This window comes from Pipistrellus kuhlii, unplaced genomic scaffold (assembly GCF_014108245.1).
Source record: "Pipistrellus kuhlii isolate mPipKuh1 unplaced genomic scaffold, mPipKuh1.p scaffold_m20_p_8, whole genome shotgun sequence".
In the NCBI taxonomy this organism is placed as follows: domain Eukaryota; kingdom Metazoa; phylum Chordata; class Mammalia; order Chiroptera; family Vespertilionidae; genus Pipistrellus; species Pipistrellus kuhlii.
This window is the reverse complement of record NW_023425584.1, coordinates 48,308,255-48,332,004: the sequence shown is the minus strand read 5'-3', so window position 1 is coordinate 48,332,004 and position 23,750 is coordinate 48,308,255. Positions and strand designations below refer to the sequence as shown.

The 23,750-nt window shown below is 38.4% G+C and overlaps 1 protein-coding gene across 4 annotated transcripts in view; it reads right to left on the bottom strand.

The window, feature by feature from the left end:
- Positions 1 to 23,750, bottom strand: part of ARHGAP10 (Rho GTPase activating protein 10) — a 237,501-nt gene that overhangs the window by 97,452 nt on the left and 116,299 nt on the right. For all 4 annotated transcript variants that reach the window (XM_045576261.1, XM_036424950.2, XM_045576259.1 and 1 more), the window contains 3 exons: positions 17,512 to 17,593; positions 15,928 to 15,973; positions 13,914 to 13,979 (listed from right to left, as the gene is read on the bottom strand). In XM_045576261.1, coding sequence (XP_045432217.1) covers positions 13,914 to 13,979; positions 15,928 to 15,973; positions 17,512 to 17,593 — 194 coding nt within the window. The remainder of the gene's footprint in view (positions 1 to 13,913; positions 13,980 to 15,927; positions 15,974 to 17,511; positions 17,594 to 23,750) is intronic.

The following is a 23,750-nucleotide window of genomic DNA, read 5'->3' as shown; positions in this document are numbered from 1 at the left end:
AGCAAGCTAACAAGTAGCACGTAAAGCACACTCAAGTTGTGTAAGATTTTCTGTTGCATTGTTCTTAGATGCTATGGACTACGAACACTGGAGCATGCTTTACATCTATAAACACATTACACAAAAGATATTAATAAAGACTATTTAAAGAATATAAACCGCTCAATATGCCAAGTCATGTCAGTGATTTAGCCTGTTTTCTCCGGCTTCTCTCAAATTTCCGTCTCTCAGACAAAGGGATCACTATTTCTAATCACCACGTATTAGGATTTTGAAATTTTCTTTTGCTTTCCTCCCTGTCACTTTCCAAATTCAGCAGGTCAGTGTCTGCATTTTCTTAAAACGCAGAGTGATTTCGGTTTCTTAACAGTTTTAACTGTGATAGACACATTTTTAAGGCACCCTTACAGGAAACACATACATCCATAGTCCATTCGAAACATCATCTTTTTTTGTTTGTTTGTTTTTACCTTTTTTCCCCCAAAACCTCTGATTATCTAAGTTCTCTTCCATCCCCATTTAAGAGTAAGTCATCAATCCAGTCCAAACTCTTCAGATGAACAAGTATGTAAGGCATAAACATATAAACACCAATTATGGCCTCCATCTCACCTATCCACATGTACTGTGTGAAATACTCGCTTTAATCATAGCAGACCACTGGCTGGCCCACAATAACCAAATGCATTCCCTCCTCCCTTCTCATCATAAATTACTCATCTGTCAAACATTATTTATCAAATAGGTGGCAGGTGCCAGTCTAGCTGCCAAAGATTCAACAGTGAGCAAACATAAAGTTCTATCTGTATCTTCAAAACCAGATAAAATACCATCCTTCTGACACCACAGTGATATTCCCTTATTCTGAGCGTTGCTCAGTTAATCCTTTTCACACTTAATTACATTTTAAAACTGACAATCTCTTATGCACAATTCACAAAATCAAAAAATCTGAATGCTTGACCTGACATCAGGTTGAGCTTTTATTTTCCCCACTCAATTATGAATATTTGTATTTCACCATGTTGAAAGTAATTTCTACACGGCCAGTGTGGATCAGTGGTGAGCCTCAACCTATGAATCAGGAGATCACGGTTTGGTTCCCACTCAGGGCACAGGCCTGGGTTGTGGGCTGGATCCCCAGTAGGAGGCATGCAGGAGGCAGTCAACTGGTGATTCTCTCTTACCATTGATGTTTCTCTCTCTCTTTCCCTCTCCCTTCCTCTCTCTGAAATCAACAAAAATGTATTTTTTTTTAAATGTTATTCCACACCAAACCTAACTGGAGATGTTACAGACTGCACAGTATATGTCCCTTATTACCTTTTTAAATTTAAAAGAAAAATCTAAATTCTGAAATACATCCAACTTCAGAATTTTCAGATTACAAACTGCAGGCCTGTGTTCTTCTACGTTCTCTCCCTAAATGCACAGATACTTCACGTGGAAAGATATGAGATCACCCTTGTTCCCTGTTATTATTGTCTTTAGTACCTTTCACGGTGCCCTGCATAAAACAGTTGGGTGCAGAACAGACTATAGAGAGGTTGACTTGATTTGAAATTAATTTAGAACTACTGATATAGATTAAATTTGGGCCAAAACAGACATTATAGTTAGGAAATGAGAAGTTAAAGTTAAGATATCCAAGTTATTAAAAGTTTTTCAGGGTATCAAGGCCCACTGACTTGCTATCACTACTATTGTATAACACTTTCTAAGTTTTAACAAAAAATTTGTCATCTGCTCAACATGTTTACAGGCCAAAATATTTTTTTTCTTCCTGATAACTAAGATGGGTTCTGATCAGCAGTAAAGAAAAGGGAAGCGGAGACTCTCCATTACAGTGATGGGTGGGTGATGACAGCTGTCCCTGGGCAAAGTGAATGAGGTGAAATCAACTGTGTCTGACTTCCCACCACCTGCCTCCTCCAATCTCACACAGCGCTGTCACATGACACTGCCCAGACCTTCCTGGAGGAGAGCCTTAGAAGCGGGAATGAGTCAGGCTTCATCATCATCTCTGCCCAACCGCCTCCCTCTCAGAACCCGAATGCCTGGGCCAGCACCAGTCTCCTCAGCACCAGAAAACACCTGTGTGGAGCTACTGAGCTGCATGGGGTCCCCATAGGCCCTTGTGAGTGAGCTGGAGAACACAAAAGCAGGTTAAGATGATCAGAAACAATAAACGAATTAGAGGCAAAAAGAAAATAAAAGTTAACAGGGTTGACAAATTCGTTTCAATAACAGCGGTGGAGGCAAAGTCTGGCAAGTAAATGTGGTAAGAAGGAAACAAAGTGGCAATTCCAAGAAGCAGAAGAGAGAAAACAGATTAAAACACACACACACACACACACACACACACACACACACACACCACACAAATGGAGAACACAAAATGAAAAGGCAAAACTGGAAATAAATGAGAAGATAACAGGCTAAAAATTATATAACCCTTAATTTCCTGTTAACTTCTTAGGAATTATTGGGTGCTGACAATATTTCAGTCACTAAGGTGGGATAAACTGAAAACTGGGGTAAAACTAAAAAGAAATATAAAGTGAAAAGAGAAAGCAGCTTGGAACCAACTGAGCCACAAAGTCTTTTTTTTCCTTTTGGCTTCAGAAACAGATTCTATACCTGACAGCTCAGTATTCTTAATGCCTTGCACAGTCCTCAGCACATGGTATAGACTTAACAAATGGACTGAATAAATTAGTGAATGAGCCGAATAAATGAATAATAAGGTGATGACTGATTAGCAAAGAAATAAGAAAATTAAGAGACAGAAAGGGTTATTGGTAACTAGAAAATATAAATATAACAATATGAAGGGGTAAGGCTCAAAGTGGAGCATAAACACTTGCCATGGTAACAGGCACACAATTGTTTTTTAAAGTTTTGCAGGTGTGTGATTTCACAGAAATAAATGATCAATTTCTTTGGGTCTATAAACTAACATTTATTTGGCTCTCTTCTAGTAACAAGCAGAGTGCATGTCACAGATGAGGTAACTGATCAATATTTGGGGAGGGGATAAATCGTATTTGCACTTGTGCATGTTGACAACTGGGTGAAAGGTCATTAATGTTCCTGCACGTATTCAAGGATTTACATCAAAAGTCTGCCGCATTGGGAGTTCCCTCAAAAAATTAAATATGGATCTGCCATTTGACCCAGTGATCTCACTTCTGGGAATATATCCTAAGAACCCAAAGCACCAATCAGAAAGAATGTATGCATCCCTATGTTCATAGCAGCACAGTTTACAATAGCTAAGATCTGGAAACAGCCCAAGTGCCCATCAGTAGAAAAGTGGGTAAAAAAGCTGAGGTACATTTATACCATGGAATACTATGCAGCAGTAAAAAAGAAGTATCTCTTACCCTTTATGACAGCATGGAGGGACCAGGAGAGTATCATGCTAAGTGAAATAAGTCAGTCAGAGAAAGGCAAGCATCACGTGATCGCACTCATATGTGGAATCTAAGTAACAAAATAAACTAATGAACAGAGTGGATCCAGAGACACGGAAGCATGAAACAGAGTGAGAAATCTCAGAGGGAAGGAGGAGGAGGTGGGTAGATAGAAAGTAATCAACCAAAGACCTTGTATATGCATATCTGCATAACCCATGGACAATAGGGTGCTGAAGGCTGGGGGGAGGTGGGGAGACACAGGACTTGGAGGGGATCAATGGGAGAAAACTGGGGACATATGTAATACTTTCAACAATAAAGAATTGTTTTTTTTTTTAATTCTGCTGCATGTCATTACTAATGGGGCATATGTGCATAGAGATACATGTGTATGCATAAATATAAATACAGGTTACATATCCCACCAGCACTGCAAAGACAAATTCTCCTACAGGGTATGGAATGAACAAACATGATTAATATTTATATATGCATAAAATTATATCATTATAATGTGTTTTAGAATTATATATTTATGTAGTTATATTAACCAATCTTGAAAGATTCTTAAAAAGTAAAAGGAAAAAAAAAAAAAGCACTATAGGTAAAATGATCAGGAAAAAATTGTGAGGAAATAACAAACACAAAGGAGCAGAATGATAAGCTATAAAGGTGACTAAAAGGAAGCAATGAGAGACTCATGAATATTGTTTCGGGTCACGGGTGGATTACAAAAAATTTCCCAATGTGTTCCACACACAGGTGTACTACTAATTCTCAACAGGCACTATGTTTAAATGTCTATTTGAGTCCAGGAAGCACTTCCCATGCTACCCACTGTGCTGAGTGACATAAAAATAAGCAAGTTCACAGGCATACATCCTTCCAAGACACTGGGCAATTGAAACCATTTTAAGGTTCTGCCAAAAATGTGTGTTCATATTAAATTTATTTTTCAATATAAGCATGCAGATCTCAAAATGATTCCTCTATTCCATCAAAGGGACATACCATTCAGCATGATACTTTTAAGGTATTGTATTATAGAAACTTTGGAAGAAGAATGCATTGTTTTCAACACATACAATGCACTCAGAACTATACAAAGCAAGGCAGGAGATGATTTCTAAACACTGGGAATGTTAGAAGATTATAGCCATACAAAGATGAAAAGCCCAAAATGAGAGTAACATTTTAAACTTTGTAGATATATTATATATATCGTGGAGACACAAATTTGTTAAGTTCGTAAGATATAAATTATTACAGATTAAGGTTACTAATAGCCTGGAAACTTCTAACTTGACCACTCCCAACTGTATGACCTAGTAAGTTACTCGGTCTCCCTGTGTCTCCAGTCTCTTTACCTGATAAATGAGGTGAATGGAGGAATGGGGTTGCTGTGAAAATTAAAGGAGTAATGTTTGCAAAGCGTTTGCATCCAGCCCCACATACCACACACTCATTCTAAGCTCCAACTGAGCATAAAATGCAAAATTAATATCAAAACAGCAAGGCACAATAAACATTAAAAGTCATCCTATCCTAACCAAAGCATGTAGTCCACAGCCCACTTTCATAAAATAAAGCACATGTTGGGAAGAGAGTCAACGTTCATTTAATATGAATGACTCATGGAAAATATAAAATTACTGCTCACCAATAACATTTGGAATTTCTCCCCTGGATCATAATCATTTGGGCAGCGGAGAGAAAAACATTACAGAGAGCTCCTATCTGCCAGGAACCGATCTGCGTTTTCCCTTCCTGCGAAGTGTTGCTTTCACTCTCGGGCTGGCCTTCAGACTCTTTTCATATAAATCCTCATGTGCACGATGATGAATGGTTTCCCACTGTCAGGAAAGGGCTTGTGCTTTCATTCAACCTGTCTTCCCACATCCAGACCAGCCAAAGACTGAGCTTGGAAATCCAACCCCGTGGCACAGGAGGGCGGCTGCACCACACCTACCTCTGTTCCTGCTGCCCATCCCAGGCTGTGTGATAAATGTGGGAAAAGCAAAAGGCAAATATCCACGTCCAGATCCGACCCCGTATTTCTGGAAGTACTGGTGATTTCAGGACTCCGTAAACACCGTCTATACTTAACTCTAAGTCTCATCTCAAATTCAAGTCCAAAGACAAACAGTGTTGGGTTGATTAGCTTCTACCTTTGTATGGGTCAGAATGGACTCTAAATATTCCCCATGCTCTGTGTGGCTGGCTTCATTTCCAGGTTCTAACCAACACAAGTGAGGGTATTTTTGCTTCAGATCAGAAAACCCTAGACTTGTTGCTAATTCCTTGTATAACCACCCTTGCCTAGACTGGGACTGGAGGCAAGCTACAGAATAACAAGGAGTTTCCTCCTTCTCTGTAACACTTGGGGTCCCAAACTCCCCCGTTTGTCAGATGTCTTGCTGTCCCAGGATTTAACAGAGGCTGTAGCCACAATGCATTCGATGTGGCCTTCAGCCTTCCTCTCAGTGTGAACCTTCAGGAAAGGAGGATCTCACAGCCTCTGTTTAGTTACCTTTAACTTGCTCTGAATCATAGACTCCTCATCTGCACTGAAGGCCTAATAAATAGGCTATACCTGCTCAACTACCTACTGAGCTGTGTAAGATTTGGCAGCTAGAGTACACAGAACACTCGGAAAATGCTGCATATTAGGATTTAAAGTATTGTCTGATGCAGAGCCTACAAGTCATCATGTCTACCACTAAGAGACTTCCCCTAGTGTCGCAGAGATTCCCAGCAAAGCAAGCAATTCTTTCCTGGGCGGATGGTGCACCTGCAGAGGTCCTTGAAGAAGACAGACACGTGTAACTTCAGAATGGCTTCATCCCAGAGCTAGAGGAGCGCTTCAGAGATACTTAAATCTTCCCTTTCCTATTGCCTAGTTTCATATCACCTCTGTTCTTTGACCACGTGTGTTCTCTTTATTTCGTCCATCGTCAACATCCTCAGAAGATCAGCCTGCTGCACCTCCATTTCCTCGCTTTCCTTGTGGCTGAAAGCACTGGCATGCCAAGCTCAGTCTTAGATTTGTGATTCAGTCAGGAGACTTTCTAGCTCTAAGTCTTATTCAAGTCAAATCATGTCTCTTCACTTCAGTTGCTCAAGTAAATGCCACTGTCTCATAGGGTTCTTGTGGGAACAACACATAAGAAGTACAACCCGTACAACCTGGCTGTCCTCCAGCATCTTGCCTTCACAACCACGAAACCATTGGTGTCCTATGTGTCCACTCTTCTTCTTCCTCTCTTTCCCTGAATACAAAGATCCCCATATTCTTCCTTTTGCTCCATTGCCTTCTTACCTCACCATCCACCTGAATGACTTTCTGACATTCCAAACCTCACCTCTTGCCCTGGCTGGTTTGGCTCAGTGGGTTGAGCATCAGCCTGTGGACTAAAGGGTACCAGATTCGATTCCTGTCAGGGACATGTACAGGAGGTGTGCAGGAGGCAGCTGATCGGTGTTTCTCTCTCATGGATGTTTCTGACTCTCTAATCCTCCCCCTTCCTCTCTGTAAAAAAATCAATAAATCTTTTTTTTTAAAAAAAACCTTTCCTCTCAGAAAATGGTACCCACCATTTCTCCTGTTGTCTTCATTCTACTTCCAAAAGAAATGTCATAGGTACCTAGAATTCGGGATATACAAAACTGGTGTATATTCCTCCCAAGCCTCTCTCTCCTCGTGCATTCTGTTTTGGCTCAAGATGTTGGCAATTACCTTAGCTGGAAAGCTCCAAGTCCGATTGATTTTACTGTTACTTTTTACTTACCCCCTATAATCCATAGGCCACGGATTCTGTTTTCCTGCCAAGTCTCTGTTCCTATCCATCTCTTCTTTCCATTGCCAATGCCTTAGTTTAAACCTCCATCATCTCTCATCTGCATTATCTCTATTTTTTAAATCTTTACAGATGTCCCCCTTTCTTCTCTCCAATGACCTACATCATTTCTAAACCCAACCAGTGATCCCACCTTCCATCTCCTGCAGCCACACCACTTTCATCCATTCCACTTCCTGTCAGAGAGCTGAACATACTGCTTCTCAAACCTATCAGTGTCTTACCTCAGGGCCCAGGCCGACACATAGCACAGCACCTGGGATCTGCCCCACTGGCCTCCACTGCTCATAGAGCATCTGTCATACCGTACCACCCACCTACTCCCCTCTGCCAGCAGCATGGTGAGCGGACAGAGGCCATCTACTCCAGCATCTCCCTCTGGAGCAAAGAGCAGATTCAAGTGCAATTTTGGAAAAATAGAGATAGGTGTCTCCAACTAGAGCAAAGAGCCAATATGCTTGCCCACCTTTATAGGAGAATCTGCTTCCTAAATTCAGAGTTCTTCTACTATAACACAACCTACTATGTGAGAGTAATAAGCTGACCTTCCTCTATGGCCCAGGAGTCTTGTGTCTTTGACTGTATTCATGAAACCATACAGGAAATCTATAAAAGCAGCATAAAATCTCAAAGCCTTTACTGTCTTGCAGCTACATTGAAGCTACCCTTTAAGAAAAGGAACCATATCTCCACTATCTTTTCTTCCAATCTCTTTCCTGTAGGAAACATTCAGAAAGTATTGACTAAATGTGCATGTCCTGGAATAGGTAAGTAATTAAAGTAAGATGGGATGGAGGAGACTGTTAAATCAAGGTATATTTTATTTTCAAATTCATCATTCATGTAGCTTAAGTCGTCACAAATTCTACTTATATAAATCAATGAAGATACTCAAAGTCAAGGCAAAAGCCGACTGTTGCATTTTGCAAGGCTCCTGGCATCCACTCTCTACAGAGACCAGGATGTTAAAAAAGGCCGGATCATGGGACCTTGTCTCCCTACTGCCACCTGCCTCCACTCAGCAGCTGTGGCATCAGGGACTAAACAATTATAGGCAACGTTGGAGGATCTCTTTCTTTGGACAGCTTGAGATCATCCTTTCTGACCCTCCTCCCTTTTCTTCAGTGTCCCCTGCCATGTGACTGCTCCAGTATACTTGGGTGAATTATTTCCCTATGTAACTTACTCGTTTTTAAAAACTAAGCAAAGTTTTTCAGTGCTCCCAGACTCTTGAAACAATAATGGGACTACTTAAACTATGATTGGCTTCACTAAATAGGTTATCTCTAAATAAGCAATTCACATTTACTAACCATTTAATATGTGCCAATGCCTCAAGCATTCTTACAACAACACCTGGGAAGGAGATCCTACCTTTAGCCCCTATTACACATGATAAAATCAAGACATGGAGCCGAAACCGGTTTGGCTCAGTGGATAGAGCATTGGTCTGTGGACTGAAAGATCCCAGGTTCGATTCCAGTCAAGGGCATGTACCTTGGTTGTGAGCATATCCCCAATAGGGAGTGTGCAAGAGGCAGCTGATCGATGACTCTCTCTCATCGATGTTTCTAACTATCTCTATCTCCCTCCTTCTCTGTAAAAAAAATCAATTTTATATATATATATATATATATATATATGGAGAGGTTAAGTAACTAACTTGGTTGTAGAGTTAACAAGTCTTCCAAAGGCTGAGTTCTGAGCTCACACTCTTCATCACTATGTGAACACTGCTTCAGAGCCTTACAAGGACCTCATCGGAATTTGAACCAAACACATAAAATCTAGCATGTCTACTCTGTAGCAAGACAGTTGAACAATTTGTACCTATTAATCTTATTCAACCATTCATCTGGCAGCTAATAGCTTTGGAAACTTATTTTTTTCTTAAAGCAAATAAGATGACTAATTGAGAAAATGAATAATCAGTCCCGACTAGCCTGGATTTAGTATTTTGGTTTTGCATATGCATTTTTGCAGACACCACAAGACTCCCCAGCTCCCTCCTCCCACATAAGACTGTCCTCTGTATCCACCCACACTCTTCTCACACCCATTATATTATGATTAAAAAAGAGACAGTGAGCAAAAAACTTTCATTTACTGGCTGTAAAATTTCCTGGGGACAGCTGTTCTTTATTTTCTTCATTTTGCACGTAATTTGCCCTCGGCAATTTAAGATTAATGTGCAATCATGGCAAAATATATTGCAAGTTCACTTTGGGCGTCTTCCCTCCCACAAAGATTAATACTAAAACTCTACATTATTATCTTCTTCCAGACCCATTGTGAGACCCCATATAAGTCTGGAAATGCTCTGGAAATAGGAAAATCCTCAACCCAAATTCAGATAGATTTTCCAAAAACCTAAAACTACTTTTTCAAAGAAAGAGAAATTCACTTTCACATGTGACAAATCTAAGACTGTCACATCTCAGAGGTGGCTTCCTACTTCTAGCCCAGGAATTCACAGCTTGTTACAAGGCTGATCCTGATTACTGACAGCTTGCCTAGACCGACATTTTAATGCCATACTCTAGAAATTAAAGTGAATATTCAAATTATTCCCATATGGAAGATTTTTTTAAGGGAAACTTCATAAACAAAAGTTGCATACAGATTTAATTTTAAACCATGATGACTATTTAAAAAATAGCAACTAAAAGAAGTTTTTAAGAAAAAAAGTCTTCCTTAATTGCTGCATATTTTACAATGCAAGTACCTGAAAAACTAGGTGTCTTGCAGTTCCAGAACAAGACAATGTACTGGGTATGGGAGATGGTTTCTTTTAAATAAATTAGGTAGTGAATTCCCAAGTTCTGAAACCATGAAGACTCTTCCACATGTAATATGATACATCTTTCTATCGATATCTGAAATATTATCCAGAATGCAGAAAGATGCTGACAAACTGATAAACCAGTAAAAAACAATCCTTCGTGTTATTTGAAAGTACTAATTTCAACCAAGTATAGAATAAATTCTTCCAATAATTTTACAAACAGTTGGGACACAGAATAGTGCTAAGATACCATTTTAATCAAATCTCTGGAAACTCAAATAGAAAGCAATTGCTTACTATATGTGTAAGACACCAAACTTAGAAATGAAAAGAGGCAGGCAAACACTAAGACATTTTCTCCACATAAAGGAAATCATCAAGTTTCAGAAACAAGATAAATACATGAACTGTAATGAACACACCATGCAATATAGTTGTTAAAGGAAGAACATGGACATTTCACAATTAAAAGAATTCAGGGAAAGGATGGAAAGAAGACAAATATAGTTAATGAATATCTACTATGTACAAAAATTAGCTCTTTATCCTCACAAACATGCAGGAGGTAGACAGCATGGATGAGATTCCAAGTTACATTCTTTTAGAAATCAAGAGTCCCAGAGGTTAAGAATCTTCCCTAGATGCCTATCTTATCTCACCACTTTGGAGCTTAAGCCTGACAACTGCTTATCAATTCATGAATAAGTAAACCTCCTTTGGAGTAGCAGTGTCACTCTTACTCCCACAATCCTCTCCTGTCCTTCTTTTGGTCTCGACCATTGTTTTTTAAGTTTGTTTTTTGTTAATTATACTTGATGTACAACGTTGTATGAGTTTCAAGTGTACCACATAGTGGTTCAACATTTATATACCTTTCACAAAGGAATCACCCCAGTAATTCTACCATAGTAACCACACATAATTATTACAAATTACTGACTGTATTCCCTGTGCTGTCCATTATATCCCCTTGACTTATTTTATAACTGGAAGTTTGCATTTTTTAATCTCCTTCCCCTTTTCCTCCCATCTCTGCAACTGATTCCCCTCTAGCAACCATCAGTTTGTTCTCTGTATCTGAGTTAGGTCCCAGGGCTTGTTCTCACTGAACCCTGCCCCTCCCCACCTTCCAGCACCTGGAACCTTTAACATCTTTGGATTGTAAAATGGACCAGGCACCTTTAAGGCCAAGTATCAGTGATAAGCAAAGCCCACCTCCCCCTACCTAAGAGAAAAGTCAGTCCTTGCGGGTCTCTTGTTAGAGGAACATACAGTAAACTAGCTTTATTCTGACTGATGAAATACAGTGAGACAACAACACCTGTAGCATAAAAAAATATCAATAGCAGCAATTAGAGCTGACTGGGGGGAAATCCAAATTTAAAACCAAATTCCTTGAAAGAGCTTCCAAATTTAGCATAAAAATCCTCAGAGATTCTCTAATGTTCCTCATTATTTTTAATAATATCATCTGACAGTTGATTCTTTCACTCTATTTTTAGTCTATTATTCCATTAAAAACAAAAGGCTTTAGTAATGGAAGCCCTGAGAGAACAAAAGATTTGAAAAAATGTGGGTTTTTTTTAAATATTTAAATGAGAAAACCTAACTTAAAAAGTATAGACTCATTTTTCTGTTATAAACATCCAGTCCTGGCCAGTTTCCTCAATGGTAGAGCATTGTCTTGCAAACAGAAGGGTCTCGATCTTGATTCCCGGCCAAGGGCAAGTACCTGGGTTGCAGGTTCAATCCCCAGCTCCTATCAGAGCTTATTTGGGAGGCAACCAATCAATGCGTCTCTCTCACATTGTTATTTCCCTCTCTTCCTCCTCCCTCACTCCTTCCAGACCTCACTTCTACTCTCTCTAAAACAAGCAATGGAAAAAATATCCTCGGGTGATGTTTAAAAAGTAAAAAATCCAACAACTGAATATATTTATAATAAAAATATCAATACATTCCATATATACAGGCTCTAATATATACAGGGTGGGGTAAGAGTAGGTTTACAGTTGTGAATACACAAAACACAGAGTTTATTCTTGTATTAGCATTAATTAATGCATTATTTTCTAAACAAACAATGGTAAACCTATTCTTGCCCCATCCTGCATGTTCTATTCAATGTACATAAGATTCCAAAAAGCTACACTTATCAACCAGGAAGAGTTCTACACAGATTTTTATCATTTATCAGTTCAGAAAATGTATAAAATATAACTTTTGGGGAAATAATTTAATTATCAAAATAATAATCATACGAGTAATACAATTAAGGTTCTTAAGAGGCTCGGGAAGAACAGAAACATGAATAAGGAGAGATATGAAAATCACAGGATTTTTCTGAAGTCTGGAAACTTTTGAAGCACAAGGAAAATGAAGACATTTGTCAGCTCAACTTTGGCACAGGTGGACATGAAGGAACACTGTCAGAGCCTCACTGGCCACTGTAACAAGAGTTTGGGAGAAAATTCTGTGGTTGAGGTCTTTGTAATCGGTGGGCAAATCCCCAAATCATAGAACAGCTCGTCTCCTCCACACTAATTTCACAGGCAGCAGTCCTGGCTTGTATATGACAAAGGCCTTGTTTTGACAGAAACACAAATGCAATGCTTCATCTGACTAAGCCATCCAAAGTAGACCCCTGATGTACATGCATGAAAGTGAATTCAGTTCTCAACATTCCAGTACTTCACCAAGTCTCTTAACAGAAAGAAATTTAACCTCCAAAATGCCCGTTTGCATGGCTCAATGGTTAGTTTCTCTGAAGTTGGCTGGAAGGGTTGCAAAGTGCCACAGCCTTCTTGTTGTTTTTTAAGGACTGTAAAGAAATGCCCATGGACATTTGGCTGGGGAAAGGATTAGCTTCCCTTCAATTTAGGATGGAAGCAACCCAAATATTTATCAACATGTTAAAAGATAAAAACAAAATCAGTTCATCCATGTCATGGAAGTCTACCTAGCAATAAAAAGAAGATTAGCTAAGGATACACCCAACAAGAAGGATTTCAAAAGCAATAAGTCAAATAAAGAAGGTAGGCTCAAAAGACTATATATATTGCATTGATCCATTTATATAAAATGCTACTTTTTAAAAGAACTATAGTGCAAAAAAAAAGCAGCTCAGTGATTGCCAAGGGCCAAGGAAGGAATAGGGATTGATTGCAAAGAGGCACAAAGGAATTTTGAGGAGAGAGAGCAATCTGTGATTGCAGTAGTAGTTCTACAACTGTATACATTTGTCAAAGCTCATCAATCTGTATCACTAAAGTCAATGAACTTTATTATATGTAAATGAGACACCAAAGAGGCTTATTTTTTCAATGGAGGCCAACATGACCATGGAAGATGGGACTATCTCAATAATGCATGAACAAAAGGTGATTAAGATGGCAGCCAAGCCAAAACCGGTTTGGCTCAGTGGATAGAGCCTGCGGGCTCAAAGGTCCCGGGTTCAATTCCATGTACCTTGGGTTGCGGGCACATCCCCAGTAGGAGGTATGCAAGAGGCAGCTGATCGATGATTCTCTCTCATCAGTGTTTCTAGCTCTCTATCCCTCTCTTCCTCTCTGTGAAAAATCAATAAAATATATTTTTTTTAAAAAAGATTGGCAGTCAACACTGATGATTCTTCCATAATTCTCCTTTTCAGTGCAGGGAGGAGTATGTAAGGGAAAAGAAAACCCCATCCTGACACAATAAATGAACAACGGAATTTCTGACAAGGAGAATGTACTTTTTCTTCTATGTATTTGCCTTTAAGACACTCAGCCATGCAATGAGCATTTCAAACATCTCTCAGATTTCACATACCTGTAAACTTTCATGAATAAAATGACTCAATCATATTACCTCGTGTTTCAACTGCACTGATGCACTTTTTGAGAATTGTGAATCCCATTTTATCCAACTGTGCACCTAAAAGGAATAGTGATAAAACATGAAGGCCACAATTAATTACTTGCATTTCTCTTCCTTACAAAAACAAGAAAATTTATTTAAACTCAGTTTAATTTTTATTTTCCTATTAAGAAAAAGAAAGTCAAAGGCCTTATATTCCCTGTTTAAGTAATGTAAATGACAATTTCAAATATTTTGAGGAGCACTTACTGAACTATTAAGCCATTTACTATCAATATCAATAAAATTCCAGCTTAACACAATGTTTATATTAATAAATACAATTTATATCAAACAATGGAAGAGAAAGTGATAAAAAAAAAAAAAACCTTTAAGGGAAGCTATATGAAAATAATTAAGATACATTTTGCCAAAATTCCAATAACTTCTTTTAAAATTATATACCAGTGGAGATTTTAAAAAGTTATATGAGAAAAAGGTTTTAAAATTACTTGACAGTTGGAGAAATAACATACACTATTTTTTTAAAACCTAGGGAAAAATATTTAAGAAACACTTTTAAAACATTATTTGGGTCATGAGTTTCAAAAAGAATTTCATATTTTATTCCATGCTCTAAGTATTTAATATTTTATTGTTTTCACAATGAATTTAGAACAGATGATTCATATAGATTATTTTGAAAATATAATATTAGTTTTTTTCTAATACAGACACTTGCCTATAGATTAGGCTGGCATATTTGAGCACTTAATAAAAGACAATTCTTGTGTCAAAATGAAAACAGGGAAAGCAAATAGTTTAGTTCTGCATTTAGAACTAGGGAACAGTAATGCTAACTCTTGCCTCTCAGCGGGGATAGCATGAACAACCCATGAATACAAATTTTGCAGGTTTAATGCTTAAAAATAAATCTAATGAGGAAAATCGGGCAGTGGTTTGCTAAGAAAATGCAAGTGATACTTTCTGTTTGGCAAAACTTTTTTAAAGGCTTGTTTCCATTTCTCTATAAAAAAAAAATAAGAAAGAAAAGAGAAAAGGAGAAAAAAGAAATATAGGGGAAAATAGGTAAAGAGGGGCAAGAGAGAAAAAAGAAAAAAAAAAAGGAAGGGAGGGAGGGAGGGAGGGAGACAAGAGGAAAAGGAGGAAGAGAAAGGAGGGCAGAAAGAAGTTAAGAAGATGCTGCAGTACATTTACAACCTTGCATGCACACTGTCCCTTTCTAGCGCCAGGCTAGAAAAGATGTCATTTTATTCATATGCTGACACAAGTGATACGCACATCATGGTAATTCTGAAATTGTACGTTATGTGACATAATCTCCAAATGGTGGACATGTGATAAGTGCAGTCTTAATTTATCCAAAGATATCATAAGTAAATTCATAAAGAATCTAGCAAATCTGATATGTTTGGTTTATCTCAGTAAAAGCCAGGCTACAGAGCCAAGCAGTACTTCATTTTCCTCTAGTGCATACATATAATTCATGTGAAAATCACTGTCCTAGAACATCTGAGTATTTTTGGTCACTGTTCTTTTCTAAGGGGCCATGATATGTTATTTGTGGAGCCATATGCAGAGACTCTCAGGATAAAGGGTATCAAGGGTAAGGGAGCCGTGGCCAATAAGAGACCTGATTGATAAGCAGCTCCTTCCAACAGCAATTTACAAAGATGCACCCCTGACACTCCTATGTGTTCATGTGTGGCTACAAGAATAAATATCAAAGTGAATGACAGAATATATTTTGGGTTTTTAGAGAAAGTTATTGTAGAGAAATAATTTATTTTAATGCTCAGAGATGGGATCAATGAGGGTTACAAAAGCCCAGGAAAATCTGAGCAGGTCCACAGTGGATAAGGCAAAATACACATCGTATCTGGAGAGCTAACGCAGAGAGGGGTGCAGAGAGTGAGCACCCAGCAACAGTATGGCATCGGTAATGAAAACAAAAACATTAGTGGAAAAAGGAGGCAAACAGCTCATTTTATAAATTGGCACTTACTTCCTTCTGGTCTTGGGATGATGGCTCTATTAAAACTGTGGAGCAGCTGGTTAAGAGACAAAAAAAGAGAAACAGTATTTTTAACAAATCAATAAAAATGTAGGCACACCTAGGACCCTGCAAAAAGTACACTGGTATTGAGGAATTCCCATCATGTTCTCTAAAGTAGAGACAGCTAGCCTACTCCGTCTCTCGCTGAGGGAGCAAAAACAAGGTGAAGGGATCACAATCCTTAGGGAACTTCTTGAAAGTCCATGCGAACATGAAATGCTCAGCCTGACAACTCTATTAGGACAGAGACATTGCTGCATTTTGATCCATATGGTGAAGCTCGTTTTTTCCAAAACCTTGTTTTTACTTAATTCAGAGATGTCTCAGGTCCATAATGTAAATTACCATATCTGAAATAGGTAGGTGATCACTCCAGGCTGCCTCTAAGAATTCTAGCACTTCCCCATTATGTGCAAGGCATATATAGCACCTGCAAAAACGACATAGTACCTTAACTGTTGCCACATAAATACACAGCCGGACACAGTTATGTGCCACTTACCAAAAGGGGCTATGTTTTGAGAAATCCATTGTTAGGTGATGGTATCGTTGTGTGAGCATATACCTAGATGCTGTAGCCTACTATAGTAATGGTAAATGGGACTATACTTCAATACTACTGGCTTCACAGTAGGTTTGTTTACAAAGGCATGTCTGCACAAACATGTGAGTCATACATCACAAAGGCTATGATAGACTATGGGAATTTTTCAGCTCCATTATAATCCTGTGTGACCTCCATAGCATATGTGGTGCTTATCAGCAGTGCATGACTGTATTTCTTTCTACAGACTTGCCTTTATCTGTGTATCCTGAATGAATTACTTGGCTCTTTACTCTTTACAGAAGGGTTATATATGTCTTCAAGGTGAGGCTGCCTTTGCCAACAGATTTATTTCTATATAGATTTGTTTCTATAATGACCCTAAGTCCCCAGTTCAACACAGGATCTGCCCAATTTCAACTCCCAAAGGCCACTGAAACAAAAGTAATAGCAAACAGACCAGATTTCTGTGCCTCTGGATCTATAATCCTGACTCTATTCCTCAAACCGATCCAAATACACAGGCCCACTCACTAAGGCTGCATAACGCTGCGCACAGTGTTCCATTAGGCTAAATCACAAGTTGTTAAAGCAAGCGACATAATTACAGCAGTCGCTTATAGGACTTGCCTGCCCTGCCTCGTATTTACTATTTCACCTCCACAGAGATAAAAATAAATTGCAAGCCTTTATTGTGCTCATCACCCAAAGTACTGTCAGATAGGAGAGAAGAAACGGAGAACTCAGATGACTTCCCCAAGCAGAGCAAATCAGAGTGGCAAGTCATGAAAAATCGAAAATAAAAACTAATGATACACCACTCTCGTGTGTGCTGCTGCCGTCTCGAGCCAAATTACTCTAATTCTTAACATATCTGAGATTAAGCACCAGTTTCAGCGGGGAACTTTTTACAAACATTATAAAATAACAGAAAAATGAACACAACTCTACGGGATTTGGAATTAAACTCAACCACTGATTATTCTTACAGCTTCTTTTCCACCCAGAGCTTCCAGCCACTGCTTCCTCTCCTCTTCTGAAAACGCCTGCATGGTCAGGGCCACACCGGGCCTGAAAGACACGAAACAATCAGGTTATTCCTCGGCTGCTGAAAACAAATCTCCTTTTCCATTTTCTAATGTTTTATGATGGTGACTAAGTTTTGTGGGGGTTTTTTGTTTGTTTGTTTTTGTTTTGTTTGTTTTTTTAATTAGGAGAAAATATACATAAAATTTACCATCTTAACTGTGTTACCTTGAAGCATAGTAACCTCATCTTGGGTAAAAGTTGCTGTTTAAAATTTAACCCTGCTATTCTGGCTTCTGTAAACGTTTGCTTGCTTAAATAATAGGGAAAAATAAGACTGCTCCCCATTCCAGAGAGGCCATAAACTATGCCCCAAACAGAGTTGTCAGTGCTGGCGCCAGGCCAGGCCTTGAGATACGGTCTCACGGCCCTGCCCCAGCACACAGGACTGTTTCTCAGAAGGTCTGGAAGTCTCATTCCAAATTTGGAAAACAAAGATCTGAAAAACATATAAATAGGAAAGACTTCCACCATATCGGGTCCCAGAATTTGAGAAGCAATATTTCCTCTGTGCCAACTCGGACTAGTAACGAAATGAAAAGGACTCCAAGTCAATGTGGCTTATTGATTAAGGCTTCTTCTGATTTACAATATAACAACCTGTATAGTTCAACAGGGTTGAGTTGATGTACTCAAGTACATTATTGAACAGCTAAGCTCCAGAACTCTGCCTCTTCTAAAACTAAAACTCTGTACCCATAAAGAACTCCCCATTCTCCTTCCTTCCCAGCACCAGACAACTATCCTTCTGCTTTCTGAGTCTAATCTGACTACTTTAGGGAACACTTATAAGTGGAATCATACAGTGTTTGTCTTTTAGTGACTTGCTCATTTCACTTGGAATAATATCCTCCATTTTCATCATGGATAGATTAGTATATTTCAGAATTTCCTTCTTTTGAAAGCTGAAAATATTCTGTTGTATATTCTGTTGTATGCATGTGCTCATCCATTCATCCCTCAATGGACACTTGGGATGCTTCCGCCTTTAGATTATTGTAAACAAGGCTGCTGTTAACATAGACATACAAAGATCTCCTCAAGAGCCTGTGTTCAATTCTTTTGGGCATACACCCAGCAGAAGTGCTGGGTGTGACATAATAATAAATATATATATGGTCTCTGATTCCACTTTCTAACACACAGTTCCTTAAAAAACCTTTGTAATCTCTGTATCTTTTTGCACACTATTGAGATGATGAGGCTGGGGGCTCCTGGACAGCCCCATGATGGGGGCTGATTGCCTAGGGAACTAACCACAAGATCAGAAATTTTGAACTTTAAGCCCTATCCTCTCCTACCCTTCTTAGGCAAGAAGAGGGGATGGAAAATGAGCTCAATCACTAATGGTCAATGATTTGATCAATCATCTGCTACACAAGAAAGCTTTTATAAAAATCCCTAGGATTTGGACAGCTTCTAAACTGACGAACAAACGGAGGTGCTGGGAGTGTGGCATGCTCAGAAAGAGCATGGAAGCTCCAAGCCCTGCCTCCCATACTTTGTCCAATATATCTCTCTGTCTGGCTGTTAACTTACAGATTTTTAAATATCCTCTTCTGTAAATTTTAAATATCTTCTTCCCAATACATAAATAATTTTTTTATTTGTTAATCCTCACTGAGGATATTTTTTCCATTGATTTTGAGAGAGAGAAATACTCATGTGAGAGAAACACATCAATTGGTTGCATCTTGCCGGAGCTCTGACCAGAACCGGGGAGCAAACCTTTAACCCAGGCACTTGCCCTTCACCAGGAATGGAACCCGAGACCCTTCGGTAAACTGGCCAATGCTCTAACCACGGAGCAACACTGGCCAGGGCCCAACTTATTACTGAACCCAAGGGGATCATGGTAACCCTCAATTTATAACCAGTCAGCCAAAAGCACAGGTATTGACCTGGACTTGTAAATGGCCCCCAAATTGGGAGAGGGCAGGCCTGTGTGGGACTGAGCCCCTAATTGGTGGGACCTGTGCTGACTCTGGTTATTGTCAGAATGAGTTTAGTTGTAGGACACTCAGTTGGTCTCTGCAAAGAATTGGAGAACTGTGTGGTGTGAAAAGCCATCCTAATGGGCAAGAGGTGGTAGCAATGATTAAATTTTTATTTATGAAAGAAATACATAGTATTTATTGTTACAAAACCAGAAAGTCACTTTCACCCCATCCTAATTCCACTTCCAAGACAGCACAGTTAACTATTTGGTCTGCTTCCTTCACATTTGATTCTCAGGACCAAAGGTCGGTCTCTCTCTGTTCAGTTTTATTCAGATATAAGGAGATTCTGCCAGAAAATTCTTAATATTACAAAAGAATACTAGGCAGAAAAGCTATTAATCAGCTCAATACCAACTGAAGTGACAGCTTTGCACATTAGTAGCCTGATGGGAAAATGGAAAAGCTCTTTATCAGGTATAAATATTACTTTAGTCTCTAAGCTTTTACACACAATATCTGGCATTCAACCAAAAAAAAAAAAAAAAAAAAAAAATACAAGGCAAGCAAGGAAACAAGAAAATGTAACCCAACATCAAAAAAGGAAGAGTTAAGTCAAGAGAACCAAACCTAGAAATAACCCAGATATGGGACTGGGGAGATATCAGACAGAAACCTAAAAAAGTGGCCAGCATGCATAAACTGAAGGGAATTTCAGCAAAGAATTGGAAACTATTAAAAAGAGACAAATGGATATGCAGGAATGGAAAATAAAATAATGATGAAGACTTCAGGAGGACACCTTTCATATGCAAACCAACCAAGCCTGAGTCTATGATATATCACAACCATTCCCTTTACTGAATTCCCACCAACCCAATTTCCCCTGCCCTACATCACCCCATGGCCAGGTACCAGACAACCAGAAACCACCCCTATAGCCCAGTGCTCAGCAATATTATTCAAACTAGCCAATCTGGACTCCTGGCCCAAACCTGATGTTTGCCCACATGGTCTTTATGGTGTGACCTGGCTTATTGTCTCCGAAATTAAGTAATAAAAATTTTCTTTAAGTGGCATCAGCCTCACCATCTTGTCGCTCAGTCACTTCCACCGATTAAAATCCTTCAGGTCTGTCTGAAATAAGTATCAAATAGTCTAACATGATGTAATCAGAATCCTAGAATGTGAAGAAAGAGAAAACTGAGCAGAAGAATGATTTGAAGAGATAATGGCTAAGATTTTCCAAAACTGATAGAATAAGCCCCAAGCAGGATAAAACAAACAAACAAACAAACAAAAAAACCACACTTAGGCACATCATAAAAAGAAAATCTTGAAAGCAACAAAAGATAGCATATAGTAAAACAATAAGAAAAATGGATGACTAGCCATGGGGGGGGGGGGGGGGGGGGGGGGGGGAATGGAGGCCTGAGAAAAATGGTACAACTTCTTTGAAGTGCTAAGGGGAAAGAAACTATCATTGTATTGTATATATGCATCCGAAATGAAGGCAAAATAAATACAGTTTCAGACAGACAGAACATTAAGAATTCTTCTCCAGTAGTCCTGCATTACAAGAAATGCTCAAATTAATTTAGCTTAAAGAACTTCAGGGAAATGGCACAAGTTAAAAATTCAGTTCTGCTTAAAAGAATGAAGAAAATCAGAGTGGATAATAAACATGTTGGCATAAAAAAAGAAAAGACCCCAAAAAAATCACACACACACACACACACACACACACACACACACCCTCATACTAGTATATATGTGTGGAAATACATACATGTAAGTAAAATTTTATATTTCTTTAAAAGATTACTGATTACTGATTTCATAAGTTAGAAATTGTAGAGTATTATTGTCTGTCTACATGAAACCCACCTCAGAAAAAAGGACTCACACAGACTAGATAGCAAAGGGATGGAGAAAGGTTTCTCAAGCAAATGAAAGTTTAAAAAAAAAAAAAAAAAAAAAGCTGGGGTAGCAATACTTATATCTGACAAATTAGATCTCAAAGTGAAGGCCATAACAAGAGATAAGGAAGGCCACTTCATAATACTAAAGGGAGCAACCCAACAAGAATATATAACTCTGATAAACATATACACACCCAATATAGGAGCACCCAAATACATAAAAAAAACTTCTGGAGGATATCAAGGGAGAAATTGACAGCAATACAGTCATAGTAGGGGTCTTTAATACCCACTAACACCACTGGACAAATCCTCTAAACAAAATCAGCAAAGAAACATCAATTCTAAATGACACACTAGATCAGATGGAACTAACTGACATCTTCAGAACATTTCACCCCAAAGTCACAGAATATATATTCTTCTCAAGTGCACATGGGTCATTTTCAAAGACAGATCATGGCAAAGTCTCTTCAAATTCAAGAAGATAGAAATCATATCTATCATCTTCTAAGATCACAGTAGCATAAAACTGGAAATCAACTACAATAAAAACTATTTAAAAAATCAAACATCTGGAGGCTAAATAGCATGCTATTAAACAATGACTGGTTACCAGAGAGATCAAAGAAGAAATACAAAAAAACATCATGGCAACAAATGTCAATGAAAATACAACAATCCAAAATCTATAAGACACAGTGAAAGTAGTTCTGAGAGGGAAGTTCATAGTTCTAAGGCCTACCTCAAAAAACAAGAAACAATGATAATAAATTATCTAACCATAAAATTCAATAACTTAGAAAGAGAGCAACAAAAACAGCCCAGCATAAGCAGAAGGAAGGAAATAATAAAGATCAGAGCGAAGATAAATGACATAGAGACAAAAAATAAAAATAAAAAAATACAAAAGATCAACAAAACCAAGAGCTGGTTCTTTGAAAGGATAAACAAGATTGATGAACCTTTAACCAGGCTCACCAAGAAGCAAAGATAGAAGACCCAAATAAACAAAATCAGAAATGAAAGAGGTAAAATAACAACTGATCCCATAGAAATACAAATGATTATGAAAAAACACTATGGACTCTATTCCAACAAAATCGACAACCTAGATGAAATGGACATATTCTTAGAAAAATACAAGCTCCAAACACTCAACCAAGAAATGGCGTTAGAAATACTATCTGTATAAGAAAAGAAAAGAAAAAGTAACACTCAACCTCCACAGATCATCCCATGCATCCTCCTCAAAATTTTCATAAGTCATAGGCTAATGAAAAAGCTTTTCTAAGAAAATATGGAGAAATAGCTTTGCAACCTTGGGGGGAAAAAAGATTTCTTAGAGCAAGTAGTTCTACCAATAAAGTTTTAAAAAACTGATCAATTCCATTTCAGCCAAATTAGACTATTCTGCTCATCAAAAGACACTATGAAGAAGATGAAAAGGCAAACCACAGATCTGAGAAAATGCTCACAATTGATATATTTGATAAAACATTTGTATCTAGGCTACTTAAAATAAGAAGACTTACAACGTAATTTTTTTAATGAGCAAAATATTTGAATAGACACCTCACAATAGAAGAAACATGTAAGTCTATATACATGAAATGCTGTTTCTAATTCTATTTGCTCCATGTTCTACTAATCCCATGTAAATTACTTAAAAAATAACTTCCTTTCCTATTCTCTCTACCTAAAATCTCAGAGTTCTTGGAAGATGCAGCATTCTTGACAAGACAAAGCCACACCCAGCCCTTCCCATCTGGCGTTAAGTCATCTCCTTAACTATAACTAATTAAGCTACTGTTACACTTTTTTTAATTAAAATATGCACCTCATAAATATTAATATATTCACATAAAATAAAACAGTACATTTCCATTTGCTTCCACACAAATTTGTTGGAGATGTTGGTCTTTAATGCTTTGAAAGCAGGGCTTCCCAACAGCAACACTACTAACATCTGGGACCACATAACCCTTTGCTGTAGGGGCCTGGCCTGTGCTAAACATTTAGCGGCACTGCGGCCTCCATCCACGAGATGTCAGCACCAGTGGCCTGCCCAGTCCCTCCCTCCCCATCCCAGCTGTGACAATCTGTAAAATTTTGTTAACCAGTGTCACCCCAATAAATGCAATAAAAAGGAAAAGAAAGGTTCCCAGACAAAAAAAATCGCTCACAGTTGAGAACCTCTGACTTAAAGAATTATCTCAACCTATTTTCTCAAGACTTCCATAATTCCTTTTGCCTTGGGCCTCACTTCCTCTGAGCTTCCAA